This window comes from Adiantum capillus-veneris, chromosome 21 (assembly GCF_014529385.1).
Source record: "Adiantum capillus-veneris isolate H3 chromosome 21, ASM1452938v2, whole genome shotgun sequence".
Taxonomy (NCBI): Eukaryota; Viridiplantae; Streptophyta; class Polypodiopsida; order Polypodiales; family Pteridaceae; genus Adiantum; species Adiantum capillus-veneris.
This window is the reverse complement of record NC_140951.1, coordinates 51,987,843-52,004,159: the sequence shown is the minus strand read 5'-3', so window position 1 is coordinate 52,004,159 and position 16,317 is coordinate 51,987,843. Positions and strand designations below refer to the sequence as shown.

Here is a 16,317-nt window from a genome sequence, read left to right as displayed (position 1 = left end):
GCCCTGCATTGCATAGCTAGTGTGGAACTGTCCAGAGGGAGTCCAGGCCTGAGGGCAAGAGAGCACTAAGGTTGGACAAAGACTATGTTTAGCCAAAGTGGGGTCATTGACTAGCCAAAGTGGAATCCTTTGCTACAGAGGCTACATTTCAGTTCTGGATGTGGCCGTAGTGTACAAAGAGGGTCGGATGACCTAGAAAGATACAATGGCAGCATCTCCTAAAATTTAGGGAACTGCTATTTTGGGACCTGAAAATGTGTTGACGTCATTACCTCTGGAATGACAAAGGGAACATTTTGTTGCTCTGCTGCAAAGTCAACTGACGCACCAGTTGAGATATTTTTAGCCGGGAATGCCCAAAGTCGGAAAATGTGCCATGTGGCACTCTGTGAGCATTCTGCTACTCCTGGCAAGAGAGGGGGCGCTGAAAATGAGAGAGGAGGCTGATTTTCAGAATTTGTCACAGGTTAAGAGCTATGGAGTGCTTGCTTTCCCTCTTATGCACAGTGCGGTGCTAGGAGTGATGCCCTGCACGCTACGCACTGCCCTCTCTCTCCCCTTTGGCATTATGTTATGCCCTCTAGTGGGCTCTTCATTTGACCAATGTACAGTTGTGTGGGTTCATGCGCGATTGCCGAGGCAAGAGCCTTTTGCACAGGTACTGGATTAGCTAGCGGCTAACCCCCCCGCAGGTACAGGTGAATTCGGAGAGGTTTCACACCAGAAATCTCATCTGATTCAAAGGGCAAGTAGCCCTACAGGTGCGGGAGCTCGAGGACTTGCTACGGATGCGACCGGCACGCGAAACGGAGCCCGAAACAGTGAATTACAGCCTGCTGTGTATTTTTGCAGGTTTAGGGTTTTGGCCCTAAACGGACCCTAATACCCCCAGGAGGTTCGGGGACGCAAGGGGACCGTTGTACAGGTGATCTGGCGCATTTTCAGGCCTGAAAACAGAGAATTCAGCGTGCTGCAGATTCTCGCCAGGTTTTGCAAAGTGCCTGTATGCGTCGGGAAAGTCAGTCAATGCGTGGGAATACTGACTGTGAAGGGTCCTACTACAGTTATGCTGCCGAAATCAGGCCGGAACAGTCGAAATTCAGCCAAGTTTGTGCGGGGCAGCTTGTAGGGATCCACAGCGTATATTCCCTCTTTTAAACAATAAAGAAGTACCGAAAGGACTAATAATGGGTGAAAGCTAAATCAAGGTTTAAAGTAAAGTCTACCGCCCTTTTTGGATTGAACAGGCCGGTTTCACCACCCTATTGGCTCTAGACTGGCGTCCCTTTCGGTATTTCTTTCTTCTTGTTACACTTGAGAAAAACTTGTAAACAACATGTGTACAAATGATTTAATGAGACCTTCATACTTTTGTCAAACAATGTACACTTCTATCGCATTGAATCTTGAAGTGCTAGCTCTATCATCACCCCTCTTTTGAGCACGTGTCAAGCCCTTTGACCTTTGCTCTACCGAAGTGATCTGAGTTGGAGAATACATGGCTGTAACTTGTAAACCAAAAGCTTCAAGGTAAAGTTGCAATACATTTGATGACTCTCACAGTTCACTTTCTTCCATCCACTTTGCATCCATAGGTGGATAGTTTTTGAACTTCACCAAATAACTGTCTTGCAACTTTTCCCTTAACTTTTCTTTGTTTTAGTCTATCCTTTAGAAGACTCGGTTGAGTCTTTTAGCCTTCTCTGCATTTCCTGACCCCTCGGAAGCTTCAATAGTCACTTTTGCAAAGGACCTCTTTGCTGAATTTTTCTTTGACCGACCCCCTTTCACGCCGCCCTGAAATCCACTGTCTTCTTCATTAAGGCATGACTAGGGTTGGCAACTTCCATAAGCTGAGTAAGGGTGGCCACTTTATTCTTTATGAAGTAATTGCTGAGCCCTTTAGGCACCCCACAACAATACTTCTCTATCTGCTTTTTCAGTGGCACAAACCTATAGGAAGTTACTGAGAGCAATGCTTTACAGATTTTCCGATTGTACTCATTTAAGCTTTTGCAAGAAGCCGCATTGAGTTGGTGCCAATCCGTCATGACATCGGCTTCAAATTTATTTGACAGCCACGTAGATGCAAATATTTGCTTGAAGTAAAACCATGTGACGGGTGCCTGTCCTTGCATCAACAAAGTTGTCCATCATGAACGCGCATTTCCTTTCAAGAAAGTGACAGCTTTCCTGACCTTGGAGGCCTCTGTAAAATCCTCCCTCTCATAAGTTGTATCAAAGTGCTGGAGGAAAGTAAGAGCCTTGGTTTTTCTTGAAATCCACTGAAGGTATCAAACTTCACAGTTGCAATACCTTCTTTGTATGGTTTTGGGCTTTTCTAGCACTCCCAAATTATCATGAGAAAGTGTCTACAACATGGGCATTGTAATAGGAATCATCGGCTCGAGTCATTGGTGCCTGTTGGTCGGAAAAAACCAGCCATGCCAAAATTGCACCCCAAACTGGCCCTAATGGCTCTGAAACCCTTGCTGCATGCCAATCTTACCATACATGGGGTTTGGCATCATGCCCTGCATACCCCCAAAGACTTTTCCTAGGTTAACTACTGGTTTCCAGATGCATAACCAACCATGCTTTGATACACAAATCCACCCCCCGAAATACCCAGGATGTACCGTGGGTGGTGGAAAAACCTATTGCATAGCCTTGAAACATAGATGGTGGTGGAAAAACCTGGTGCATAGCCTGGAAACTGGTTCCCTGTCCATTTAAACCAACATTTGGACTCCGAAAGGTGGCTGGCTGAAGTGGTATAGCCTGTGGAATTGGCATCTTAACCACCTGTTCGTGGAAAGAAGGAATTTGCCTTGGCGCCCCAATTGACTCCGAAACATGCAAGTGCTCCTTGCTCGGACGCATAAGGGACCTGGGCTTGAGCCTCAACGGGCTTTCCTGCATGAGAAAGTTGTTGGTGGCACTTGCAGAAGTTCCATAAACCTAGGATTCTACACGAACCGAGAAAACACATTCACAACTGCAAGCAACTGCATCCTCAATGCATCCTGAACTTGTGGAGCATTCACATCAACAAAAGGCACAAAGAGTGGTGGCCGTGAACTTAACCTCGAACACTGGAGGTAGAACCTGTCTGTATTGCGAAGAGGAACCCTCTTGCCTAGCGTCATTTGTCGTGTTAGCCATAGTGTAATTGCAAGTTCCTGTGGTTTGTGTCTTCGCCGAAACCAACCAAGGCTCACTTCTTGAGGAAAAAGTGATTTTGTTCCGACAACGGAACCATGAAACTGGCTGTAGGGTGGTAGACTTTAGCTTTCACTCGATCTTTACACTGTTTAATTTTACTTGAACTTTACGACACAATGGAACTTCATGAATAAGCGTGTGATCGGAATTCAACACTTAAAACAAAACACGGCTTGGCAGCTAGAACGCTCCCAAGAAGACAAGGACACCCTGTTGGCCCCAAAGACTGACGCCCCTTGCGGTATTTCTTTGTTCTTATTACACTTGAGAAAAACCTGTAAACTTCTACAAGCTGTCCCACTTTTATCGGGTTGAAATTCCCCTACTCTAACCCGATTTCGGCAGCATAACCACAATAGAAGTCTCCACTGACAGAATTCCAAGTAAATGGTGACTTTCCACACACTTTACAAAACCTGGCAAGAAATTACAGCACGCTGAATTCACTGTTTTTGGCCTCCAATTTGCACCAAAACACTTGTTCGGTCGTCAAGCCAACCATTAGCGCTCTCTCTTTTAGAGATGGGACACGTGCCAAAGCTGGCACGAGTGCACAAAACGAAGCAAAGGATGAGCTTGGAATTATAATCACATCATTGCACGCAATTACGTACACTCCACAGATGACTGTAAGACTTTATCAAGCCGCATGGAAGGTTTTAGAAAAGAACTTCGGGGCTAGGAGAAAGAAGAGTAGGGTGAGCCGTAAGCAGGACCTCTACAAACTAAAAATGGAGCCCGATGAAGATATAGCGAGTCTTCATGTGGTAGCATGTGGAAAAGATACCTTAAGTGTGTTGTAACAGGCTTGGACACTCCAAGCGAGAAATCTAACAAAAACTTCAAAAATCAATGAACTTTGAGAGAGAGAGAGAGAGAGAGAGAGAGAGAGAAAGCCCGGCGTAGTTCCGTGCCCAGAGGTATTGGCCCCAAAGTTTGGTGCCCCTTTTAGTATTTCTTTATCATTAATCTTTGCGGAGTACACCTCCCGAGGGACCTTTGCTCTCAGACTCTTGAGTCCAGATGCTATGCAGAGTGAGGCCCCAAGGGTTCTATTTATTCTTACAAGGGATGCCCCAAAAGCAGAGGCCTAAAAGCAATTAGTTCAAAAGCAGTCAATCCCAAAAGCATCTGGTCCAAAAACTGCCCTAAAAGCACTCAATGTAAATCGCAGAAATCAATACAACTTGCCACGTGGCATGTCAGCGCAAAACAGAGGGGTCCGTACTATTGCCACGTCAGCATTCCAACGCAATTTGCGGAGATCCGTACTGTTGTTCATGTCATTTGAACTGGGTAGTTTGCCACGAGGGTAATTTCTAGAGGGTGTGGACTCACCTAAACTTAGTAAAAGGGTGCATAAAAGGGCCGAAAAGAGTAGCCACGAGCTCTCTAGTGTATTTGGCTGTTTTGGAGCCTCTTATGATGTCATACAAGATGCTAGATGGGATGCCTATTCGAACTCTAAATAATGAGCCTCTTTGTGTTCACTTTCAACCAATCTAGTCATCATTTTGTGCTTGCACTCTACTCCAATCTCTATTGTGTGTTTTAAGTTGTGATTAGCATGTCAATACCATGAATAGTTCTCTCTTTTATCCTCCCTGATCCCTACATACCTCGCTCTTAAGCATCTTAAACTGCACAAGTTCAATAAACAAAGAACCGTTGAATTTCTTAGGGCTCTGAGGTGGATCTCTCCTTTTATTGTGCTGAAGCACTTCAGCCCTTTTATTTCAGTGCGGATCTTTCTAGTGCTTATGGAGAGTAGCGAAATGTGTTATGTAGGTATAATCACATGCTTACAAATGATATGCAACTGGTTTCCATCAAAGAAATGCAACTTAAATACCGTGCTAGGCATGGATGAACATTTCACACATTTCACATGTTTCAGCTCGTGGCACTTTTAAGTCTTGGATAATAAGTTTGTTGTTGATTTTTTTCTCTTATGGGGTGGTCTACTTCATATGATAAAGCTGCATTAGTGTTTTGGTAATGAGCGTTTTTTCTGTCGTAATGATTTCTTTTGCTAAATGAGAATTTCTGTTTGTTCTTTAACCTAGATACAATTGATACGAATTGAGATACGAGTACCAGAGTATGGTTGGACCACACAAAAGGTTTTTCATTTTATGAATTTCATAGTGAATGCTGGTAGGTTACCTTTGCCTAGCCATTTTTATGTGCGTTCAAGGAGTGATTGAGTATTATATCTTGGCACTTTTCTATTTACAGCTCGTGCACTGGTCTTTGGCTTTTACAAAGAAGTTTTCTCGTTTAAAGTTCGAGTAAGGATCTTCACCTCTAAGGCTCTTATCAGATAATGCAAAATTCGGCCAGGCCTTGCTTACACTTCTTTATGCAGGTTTTCAGGGTTATTCTCCTGGAGTTTCCAGGACTTCTTTTTTTCTCCACGTATACTCTTCTTGTTCTTTTCTGGGCAGAGATTTATCATCAGGTAGGATTTTATTCAGAAACAGCTGCGGAGAAAAACAATCTGCAAGATGGTTTGTACTCATACTTGTAATATCAATGCATGGCATTGCTTATAATGTTGCTATGACAGGCTCGAAGCATGCCTACAGAGAAGCTTCGTCCCGGTTTTCTTGTAATCAATGGTGTCATCTACTTTATACAGGTTCTATATGTTTGCTCTCAAGTTGATCGCATTTGGCTTGTTTTTCAGCTACTGACATCACTGTTTGCTGCGTGTCAATGGTTTGCAGATTGTGATTTGGCTTTGTGAATGGATCAGTTACAATGCTGTTACGCAGGCGATTGTGAGGATATTTTTTGCAGGTAAACTATGCGCCGATTGTTGGGATGTATATTGAAGGGCTCTAGGAAGTTAAAACATGCGCCAAAGTGATTATTTGAGGTGCTTTTGGTTTCTTTTATTGAAAAAAGAAGTATTTGGGTGAAAAAGATGTTGTAAAATCTACTAAATGGGCTTCACCCTACCATGAGGGGCAAAGAGGGGGAGACATCCCCAAAATAAATAAAGAATGATATCCCAAAATGATAGACAAAAGATCTGCCATGGCTACATCAAAGAATGGGAGGGATAAAGAGCCAAATAGGTGGCGTGTAGTGCTAGGAGAGACCATGCCCCACTGTAAAGAGAGGTCCTTGGCTGTTACAAACTTAATGAAGGCCTAGTGCTGTCTCAGCCCTGTCTGAGCTGCCTGGCATGCTGCTATCCTGTCCTCTTGACTGTCCCAAGTCGTCACTGCAAGTGACTTGGGCCGCCTTTCGATAACACAGAAACATCTAGCCCTCCAAATGAGTCAGAGGCCCATGCTATTGATCAACTCCCATCTGAGAGAGAGAGAGAGAGAGAGAGAGAGAGAGAGAGAGAGAGAGAGAGAGAGAGAGAGAGAGAGAGAGAGAGAGAGAGAGAGAGAGAGAGAGAGAGAGAGAGAGAGAGAGAGAGAGAGAGAGAGAGAGAGAGAGAGAGAGAGAGAGAGAGAGAGAGAGAGAGAGAGAGAGAGAGAGAGAGAGAGAGAGAGAGAGAGAGAGAGAGAGAGAGAGAGAGAGAGAGAGAGAGTGAAATGAAATGAAATGTTATATTAACGTCTTCAAAAGGCCATAATGACCTATGAGACCCGAAAGTTACAAAGTGGTGGATCTGATACAAAGTTACAAAGTGGTGGATTTGATACAAAGTCAGAGTAACAAAATAACCTAACAACAGCACAAAACAAAGATATATACTATGGGGTCCTAAGTTGGTCGATGTGAGCCAAGCAAAAAACTAAGCAAAATGGGCGGCTTGTTGGGATAGCTGACCCACAAGAGATCTAGCATCGTTCGTCCTCCATGGTTAGTAGTCTGATCGGGCGTCGTGCATGCCTGGCCAGCATGCTCCGAATTTTCTATCGTAGCCTCCGACGATGCTGTGTAGTTCTTCGTAGTCGCGGGCGCCTGGATTTCCCCAGTTCAATCGCTCGGTCAATCAGTGTGCCTCTGGTGTGAGACGAGGGGGAGCTCTGTTGTGGGAGTGGCTCTTGCGGCTGTCCCGTGTCTGCTCTGAAGAAGTATGTGATCCGTCTTTGAGACTGGCTAGCCTCGCCATTCATCAGGCTATCTCTGTGTCTGCGCAGCTCGAGCAAGAACAAACCCAGACATCTCTGATCTTCGTATCCCATGACTCTTGAGAGTGGTCCAAAACCCTCTCTGAACAAGCAATGGAAGCGGCCTCGTATCTCGTAGTAGACGGGGCAGCAACATGTATAGTGTAGCTCTGTCTCAGGTTCCATGTTACACAAGGGGCATGTCCTGTCCTCTTCTGTTACCCCTGTATCTCCCAGTCTCAATCTGCAACTGGTGAGAAGATGTGCGTAACTGGCCAATAGCACATCGTATCCCATGAGACAAGTGGGTATCCATGTATCTGGGTCTCGCCACAAAACCATCTTTCGTAAGCTGGAGAAGGTGGTCTGTGTAGAAAGCCATCTTCGTGCCCAATTCCTGTGCTGGTTGTATCCATGTCCTCCTGGTGTCTAGTTGGGTCAGGTCTTGGCGGATGAGCTTGGTGATCTTTGACTGTGTAAGAGTGAGAGATGGTGCATCCAATGAGTAATGGAATGGTGGCAGCCTGTCTATGCTGAACCCATGTGCCTGAAACCATGATGTCATCTCCCCATACCAACATGTTGTATCTCCTTGTATGGCTAACTGTCGAGAGGATTCAAGTGCTATGCGAGCATATCTGTCTCTAGCAAGTTCCCATGTGCGGTTTATGAAGGAGACTGATCTGGTGAGCGCCTCCACCACAAGTGGGGGGGCCGCTAGCTCTGCTCGGATGATGGCCCGTGGTACTGATGCCTTGGCTCTAATGAGCCGCGAGATCATAGAGACGAGAGGTTTCTCCATGTTCCCCCATCCGTCTGAGCGACCCGGCCTCCCGTGGTGATCCAGTGAAGGTCCCCATATCTCGGTTCCATAGAGCAATGCTGAAGCCACCAAGGTGTCAAAGAGCCAGAGCTTCGTCCGGGGCTCCTGAAACTAAACCTGCGAACACATCCTCTCCAATCTACCCAATGCTGCGTGGGCTCTAGTAAGTCTGGTCTCTGCTGCTCTTTTGAGTGAGAATGCAGGTCCGCTAAAAACCACTCCAAGGTAAGTGTAAGCGTCTGTGTACTCCACCGTCTCCTGGCCGTATGTGAATGTAGGTGCTGACCTCCTGATCCAGTGTGGGGTGGTATTAAACACCATAACCTTGGTTTTACCCAGGTTGACAGACAAACCACTTTCGTAGGCAAACGTATGCAAAGCATCCAATTGACGTTGCATTCCCTCTGGGGATTCGGAGATCAACACTTTGTCATCAGCATATAACAAATGTGGAATCCATGTCCCTGCCAACTGAGCACCTTTATCCCCATCGTTGTAATGTAGTCAGAAACCTCATCCACATACATACCGAAAAGAGTAGGAGAGAGCGAGCAGCCCTGCTTCACCCTAATAGTGGAGTGAACCGGTGTAGAAAGTCCCTCCGGGGTGCGTACATGCCCTACTACTGATCTGTACAATGCCATGATCCCCCAAATGAGTTCTGTGGGTACTCCCATTTCTTGTAATCTGCGCATCAATCTAGCTCTGGGTACCGTGTCGAAAGCTTGGTGGAAGTCCACAAAGCTACAATAGATCCGTCTCCCATGAGATCTGCCTTCCTCGATGATGGCCCTGAGTGTTAGGATATGGTCAAGAGTAGAGAAGCCTCTCCCGAATCCTGCCTGCCCAGTTGCACGTATTCCTTCCCTCTCTGCCCATCTACTCAGCTGTTGCTCAAGAATGGATGCATACAACCGTGCCAGTGTGTGACCAATCACAATAGTGCGATAACTCCCGGGCTCCATGGGGTCTCTTGATTTGAAGATAGGTACGATCATAGATAGGCTCCAAGTGTTCGGTAGGCCCTCACACATGGCCCGGGTAAACATAACTGCTAGAAGCTCTGCTAGTAGGTCTTTGGCATGCATGAAATGCTTAGCGACTAGGTCATCATGATCATATGCTCTCCCCGTCTTCATCCTGTCAATAGCTTTCTTCACCATCTCCGCGGTGAAAAAGACACATGCGTGTGGGCATGGATCGGGGGGGTTGGGGAGGGGCGGCTGTCCATGTCAAACGGGAGCGCATAACAATATAAAATACATTCGGATAAATAGGATTTATCACTTATTATTGAAGCCAGAGGATATAGAGAGAAATAAATAGAGAGAGAGATAGAGAGTGAGAAGATCGACACAGTACTGGGGACCAGAAGATGGGCTGGTCCCCCCCCCCCCCCCCCGTAATAGTATCTTTATTACTGAGGAGAAGTCTATACAAGCACTTGAACCGAACGTATTACTACGTTCGTTCTAGACTAAGACTTGATGGTTCACGGAAGCCTCAGCTTCCGATTCCTAGGGCAAAACCCTATTCCAAGGAACTTCAGTTCCTTATTCCAATTCCTCGAGAATCAAGGTTCTCGCCTCTAGATCTCACCTTCCAGACTTAGGGCATGACATCCCTGCAAATCTCTTTTAGAACTCTATTTCCAGAGTCCTCTTCCCGTAGAACAACTCTGCTTTCCCGGACACGAAGTCCTTACTTGGGAATCCCAACTTCCGGATCACAACTTGAGAGACTACCTCTCTCCGATACGTGGATCTACTTCCCAAACTCGGGTCTAAAACCAATGGGTTGATCTGGCTCTAGTTCCTCAAAGCGCTTTTCTCCTGCAGAGGCTCATACATTCCTCTGCTCCTACTCCCTCACTAAGAGGAAGTACACCTGCAAATGAATACTCAGAGTTCATAACATGAAAATCGTTACCTTCAAAGTCTCGACGCTCGAAACGCAACTCCGTTCTCGAAAAGCAATTCCCCGGAAGAGATCTCTCCATAGAAAATCCTCTCTTCCAATCCTACACACAAAAAGAGGTGTGTTCTCGGGTTCCTTCTCGTAAATCAGCCCCGTCTACGATGTTTTTATGGGCTGAAAACAGAGAAAAACAGCAACTTCTCGCGATGGAAACACGCTCCGTAGGCACTTCTTCGCGAGGGAACTCGCGCACTGGGTCTTGGCGACATCTGGTACACTTGGGGCAGCCATGGGCATCACCGGCAACGTCTTCTTTACGGATGAAATCTGCAGCAGCATCTCCTCCTTGCAAAGATTGGTCTTCCCCTCTGAGTGAGGGCATGTGATGCTTTTATAGCTCCTAGCCACGGGCACGAATAGCTGCTCGCGTAGAGATCGCGGCCGTTTTCTTTTTTTTTTTCAATTTTTTTTTTTTGTTTTGCCAGGGAAAGAGAGAGGGAAAACGCTGGCTGATCTGTTGCCTTATTTATCAGATGGCTGCCCACTTATTAAGTGGACGGCCGGCGTATTTTAAAAATAGTTTGAACCTGCCCAAAAACTCAATAAAACCTTATAAGTTAAAAACAATGCTTTCACATCACTTCCCAGGCGTCCCTGGATGCAATCACATGCACAATTGCAATGCAGACATAGACTTCCTCGCAGGAAAGCATCTGCTTTCCCGAAATTCAATCCCGCTTTCTCAGAAAGCATCTGTTTTTCCTCAAAGTTTCCTCTGAACCCATCTTCATTCAAGTGCTTGCTTTCCCTTGCAGTTCAGAATTTCCTCCCGACTATGGATATTCCCTTTCAGATGCACCCGTCACCCACCTTGTGATGCATCAGGAATACCCATCACCTAGTCCTTTCCTACCGAACTTACGGTACAATCTCATGGAGCCAGCACAGTGGACTATGTCATGGCACAACCAAATCTCATCTCCAATATCCACGATCTCACAGTTGGGCCCAGACCGGTCGGGGTGGCAGTGGATCATGCTCTGGTGTCAATGACCATCTCCTTCCAGTTCAGTGTAGCACACAGGCCACGAGTAGCAGCGCCTACTCGCTACACATTCACACGGGAGACGGATTCTGTATACATGGACGGAATCTACAGACGCCTATGCACTGAGGACCCGGGGCGACCTCTAGAGGAGCTAACTATTATACTGACACAGACATTACATGAGGTAGCAGCAGAAGCATACCCACACACCCAACCTGAGTAGAGCCGCCGATCAAGGAGCATGCCTCAGAACAGCTGGTACGATGAGGAGTGCCGCCAGACTAGAGCCAGACTTCAGAGGGAGGTGCTTTTGGGGGATGTCACTCACAGACAGTCACAGATTGACGTCCGACGCCTGCTGCGGCGGAAGAAGAGGACTTTTTTGGCTCGACTTGAGCAGGATCTATATCAGCTATTCTTGAGTCAGGACTCGCGTGAGGCATGGCGGCTCTTTCATGAGCAGTCCCCCCCCCCCTGCTATTTCCTCCAAAGAGACCTGGGGTCAGTACGCATCATTTTTGTACACAGTACCTGGACTGTTGCTAAATTGGCTTTATCTTACAGAAAAATAATTCTAAATGAATTATTGGATTTATAAGTGAGAGGGTTTTCTGACTTGGAACACCAAGGAAAAATAATTCTAAATGAATTATTGGAATTTTAAGTAAGAGGGTTTTTCTCACTGGAGACATCCGAGTAGAGAGTATTCCTAGTGCGTCGTTCAAAGTAATGACGAGAGCACTGAGAACGGAAATATCTGTAAGGCCACCAGGAACGGGTACTTCTGATGCGTCACATCGAATGGGTGACAAGGAGCATCGGGAAGAAGTATCCGACCATCCGGGAACGGACATCTCTGATGCGTCATAGGATGGGTGACATAGAGCATCGCGAAGGAGATTGTACTGTAAGTTCGGTAGGAAAGGACTAGGTGATGGGTATTCCTCATGCATCACAAGGTGGGTGACGGGTGCATCTGAAAGGGAATATCCATAGTTGGGAGGAAATTCCGAACTGTGTTGGAATTGTGCACAAGGAAAAGCAAGCACTTGAATGAAGTTGGGTTCAGAGGAAACTTTGAGGAAAAACAGATGCTTTCTGAGAAAGCGGGATTGCTTTTCGGGAAAGCAGATGCTTTCCTGCGAGGAAGTCTATGTCTGCATTGCAACTGTGCATGTGATTGCATCTAGGGATGCCTGGGAAGTGATGTGAAAGCATTGTTTTTAACTTATAAGGTTTTATTGAGTTTTTGGGCAGGTTCAGACTATTTTTAAAATACGTCGGCCGTCCACTTAATAAGTGGGCAGCCATCTGATAAATAAGGCAACAGATCAGCCAGCGTTTTCCCTCTCTCTTTTCCTGGCAAAAAAAAAAAAAAAAAATTTGAAAAAAAAAAGAAAACGGCCGCGATCTCTACGCGAGCAGCTATTCGTGCCTGTGGCTAGGAGCTATAAAAGCATCACATGCCCTCACTCAGAGGGGAAGACCAATCTTTGCAAGGAGGAGATGCTGCTGCAGATTTCAGCCGTAAAGAAGACGTTGCCGGTGATGCCCATGGCTGCCCCAAGTGTACCAGATGTCGCCAAGACCCAGTGCGCGAGTTCCCTCGCGAAGAAGTGCCTACGGAGCGTGTTTCCATCGCGAGAAGTTGCTGTTTTTCTCTGTTTTCAGACCATAAACGTCGTAGACGGGGCTGATTTATGAGAAGGAACCCGAGAACACACCTCTTTTGTGTGTAGGATTGGAAGAGAGGATTTTCTATGGAGAGATCTCTTCTCCGGAATTGCTTTTCGAGAACGGAGTTGGGTTTCGAGCGTCGAGACTTTGAAGGTAACGATTTTCATGTTATGAACTCTGAGTATTTGTTTGCAGGTGTACTCCCTCTTAGTGAGGGAGTAGGAGCAGAGGAATGTATGAGCCTCTGCAGTAGAAAAGCGCTCTGAGGAACTAGAGCCAAATCAGCCCAGGGGTTTTATACCCGAGTTTGGGAAGTAGATCCACGTATCGGAGAGAGGTAGTCTCTCAAGTTGTGATCCGGAAGTTGGGATTCCCAAGTAAGGACTTCGTGTCCGGGAAAGCAGAGTTGTTCTACGGGAAGAGGACTCTGGAAATAGAGTTCTAAAAGAGATTTGCAGGGATGTCATGCCCTGAGTCTGGAAGGTGAGATCCAGAGGCGAGAACCTTGATTCTCGAGGAATTGGAATAAGGAACGGAAGTTCCTTGGAATAGGGTTTTGCCTTAGGAATCGGAAGGTGGGGCTTCCGTGAACCATCAAGTCTTAGTCTAGAACGAACGTAGTAATACGTTCGGTTCAAGTGCTTGTATAGACTTCTCCTCAGTAATAAAGATACTATTACGGGGGGGGGGGGGGACCAACCCATCTTCTGGTCCCCAGTACTGTGTCGATCTTCTCACTCTCTATCTCTCTCTCTATTTATTTCTCTCTATATCCTCTGGCTTCAGTAATAAGTGATAAATCCTATTTATCCGAATGTATTTTATATTGTTATGCGCTCCCGTTTGTGACAGTGGTATCAGAGCATGGTCTCCTCTCTTTCTCTATAAAGGAGGACGACTTTGGGAAGATACGGGAAGAAGCCATGACAAGCCAAGAGAGAAGTAAGCAGGCGGAACCCTAAGTCCTGCAAGGAAAAGATTGCAGAGTTGAAATTTTTTTCTCTCTACAGAAGTCGACACAAGACTTGGGATTCTCTGAGAAGGCGACAAGAGCATGATGCTCAAGAACCTAGAGAATCTAAGGAGCGGAATGCTCGAGATCCTTCATAATCCAGAAAATATCCATGAACATCAATCCAAAACCATAGCCATGAAATCCAATCATTCCGGGAAGGATATGAAGAAGGTCTCTAGACCTCATAACACTCCTGTCAAGTTTGATACTTTTGACGGAAGGGAAGATGTCCCGAAAGCTACCGCTTTCATTCGACAGTATGAAGTTGCCTTTGTAAACGGCAATTTCTGAGAAGCGTCGAAGGTGAGGCATGTGACGAAACACCTCAAGGGGATTGCAAGTACTTGGTGGTATACCAAGGCTCTGCAAGGAACTTACAACAAGACTTGGATTCAATTCAAGGCTGAATTTTCTAACAAATTTTTTTTCCTCTACGCTTTGAGGAAGGCATCCAAGAAGATTGGGATCGGTTTGCGGAACACGAGTGAGTCAAAGCAAGTAGTGGTTCACTCTTGCCAAGGTAGCTCCACTCTGGACCCTTTCTGAGGGAGGAAAAGATTAAGAAATTCAACAAAGGATTTTTGCCCGAATTTTGTAGACGCATCTGCAAAATACTTTGCAGCAGATGGTAGAGTCAGCAATAAAAGCTGAAAGTGTACACCCTAGTGTACATAGAATCCAATCCCCGTAGTGGGCCGTGAACCATTGAACACAGAAAGTTTGGAGTAAGGGAATTAAATCTAACGCCTGAGTTATTGAATAGAAGACCCTTGAACTTTAAGTGAGAGGACAGGTTTTTAATCAAAATTACATCTTTGAGGAAATCATAAAGTGCATTGTGCTTGTTTGCTCTTTTGCACGAGGTATGGTTATGTCTAAACCGGGACTACTCACTCTCGAGTGTTTATGAGAGCAGGATCAAATTGAAACATTGTTTTCTGAGATGAATTGGTTTGCTTAACTAGCCGGAAGGTCAACTATTGATCTGGTATCCCGTAATCTTGAACAGATTATCTGCTACTGCGGGTAGGAAATTATGAAGGAACCATCCTGAGCTTTCAAGCAAAGAAAAGCTTTCATTAAGCTTGAATACTCTTTAAGCCCACACCCCCTACCCGTAAGGGAAGATATGGTAGTGCTTTTCGCACAAGTGAATGAACACTCTCTTTACGAGAGAAGGAACAAGCGACGACTACGGCCTGTGCTCAAGGAATCCAAGGATTGAAATCCTACATGATTTGATGAGCGGGTTTTGCTCTAAGATCGAGCCAAGGGATCGTCAAGTTGAGCGTCTTCGCCCTAAGGATCTTACGAAGGGAAGGTAATTTCCCAGGTTCACCGAAGCTCTAACATAGCTTAAGAATTATGTACACTTTCGAGTACATGGATAACACACAAAGATGCAGACCTATGCTAAGGAACTGGACGTGAGTTTGTTATACTCTCTTGAGCGCCAAGGATATTCCGACACTAGAATCTCTATTTGAGATGTGTTTGGTAGAAGGAATTTGAGTTTCTCTACGGAGAAGAGGTTTTCTGATGGTCGTTGATCATTGAGTACGCTATGTGCTTTTACCATTACAGTAGCAACTTTTGGTTGCGGTATATGTTTCTCCATGAGCAGGTCAAGCAGCATTTACACGCTGCTGGAATAAATTCGAACTATTTTGTTCGTAAGAATATAATTCGCCAACCATTTCAAAATGGTAAGAATTACAAATGGGAGAATATCCTTGAGAATCAAAGAGGGTTCGCTCTATTGTGAACGAGGTTTGAACGTACCTTCAGAAAATGCTATGGCTAGAATCTTATTTGCCTGAGATTTTGCAAGTTGTCATTGATGCTCGCAAGGTGAATCATTTTTTACGATTTTGTAAGGAAGAGACGCTAATGGGCGTCGGGAAAACACTGCTGGTGGTAATAACTCGCAGGAGGAAAAGATTGGAAGGAAGTGCCGCTGTGCACAAAGAATCTTCGGATTGGAGCCATCCGCCTACGTTGAGCGACGGCCCAGAACAAGAACCAAACTTTGTTTGTGAAAGAAAGACGTCGAGCTTAATGCTCTATGACTTGGGCATTCCCTATGTGGGAGGACACAAGAGGTTTAATACCCTCTAGACTAACAGCGCAGGATTATGCGCAAGGACAGATACCTAGATTGATCTCTAGGAAGATTATTCTTCTCGAATTTGAGAAGACGGAATCAAGTTAACAGAGTCTCGGATAAGGAAACTTTGGATCAAAACAATTGGCTAACCAAAGCAAAGGCTCCGGAATAAGAACTTACTTTGATAAGATGGCACACTTTGTCTGCCTCAGGAAGATTCACATGAGCTTAATGCTCTCGACATGCCCTATGCGAGAGGACACAAGAGGTTTAATATCCTCAGAACTAATAGCGCAAGGTTATGCGCAAGGGCAAAGACCTAGATTGATTTCTAGGAGGATTATTCTTCTCGAGATTGAGAAGGTGGAATTGAGTTAACAGATTCTCGGATGAGGAAACTTTCGATCTGTTGGAAAGACGCGAATGATG

The 16,317-nt window shown here is 45.6% G+C and overlaps 1 protein-coding gene across 1 annotated transcript in view; it reads left to right on the top strand.

Moving 5' to 3' along the window:
• Nucleotides 1-16,317, top strand: part of LOC147430946 (tobamovirus multiplication protein 1-like) — a 64,355-nt gene that overhangs the window by 11,585 nt on the left and 36,453 nt on the right. Inside the window, exons 2-6 of the mRNA XM_086493478.1 lie at nucleotides 5,292-5,382; nucleotides 5,464-5,516; nucleotides 5,594-5,686; nucleotides 5,795-5,866; nucleotides 5,955-6,027. Coding sequence (XP_086349604.1) covers nucleotides 5,292-5,382; nucleotides 5,464-5,516; nucleotides 5,594-5,686; nucleotides 5,795-5,866; nucleotides 5,955-6,027 — 382 coding nt within the window. The remainder of the gene's footprint in view (nucleotides 1-5,291; nucleotides 5,383-5,463; nucleotides 5,517-5,593; nucleotides 5,687-5,794; nucleotides 5,867-5,954; nucleotides 6,028-16,317) is intronic.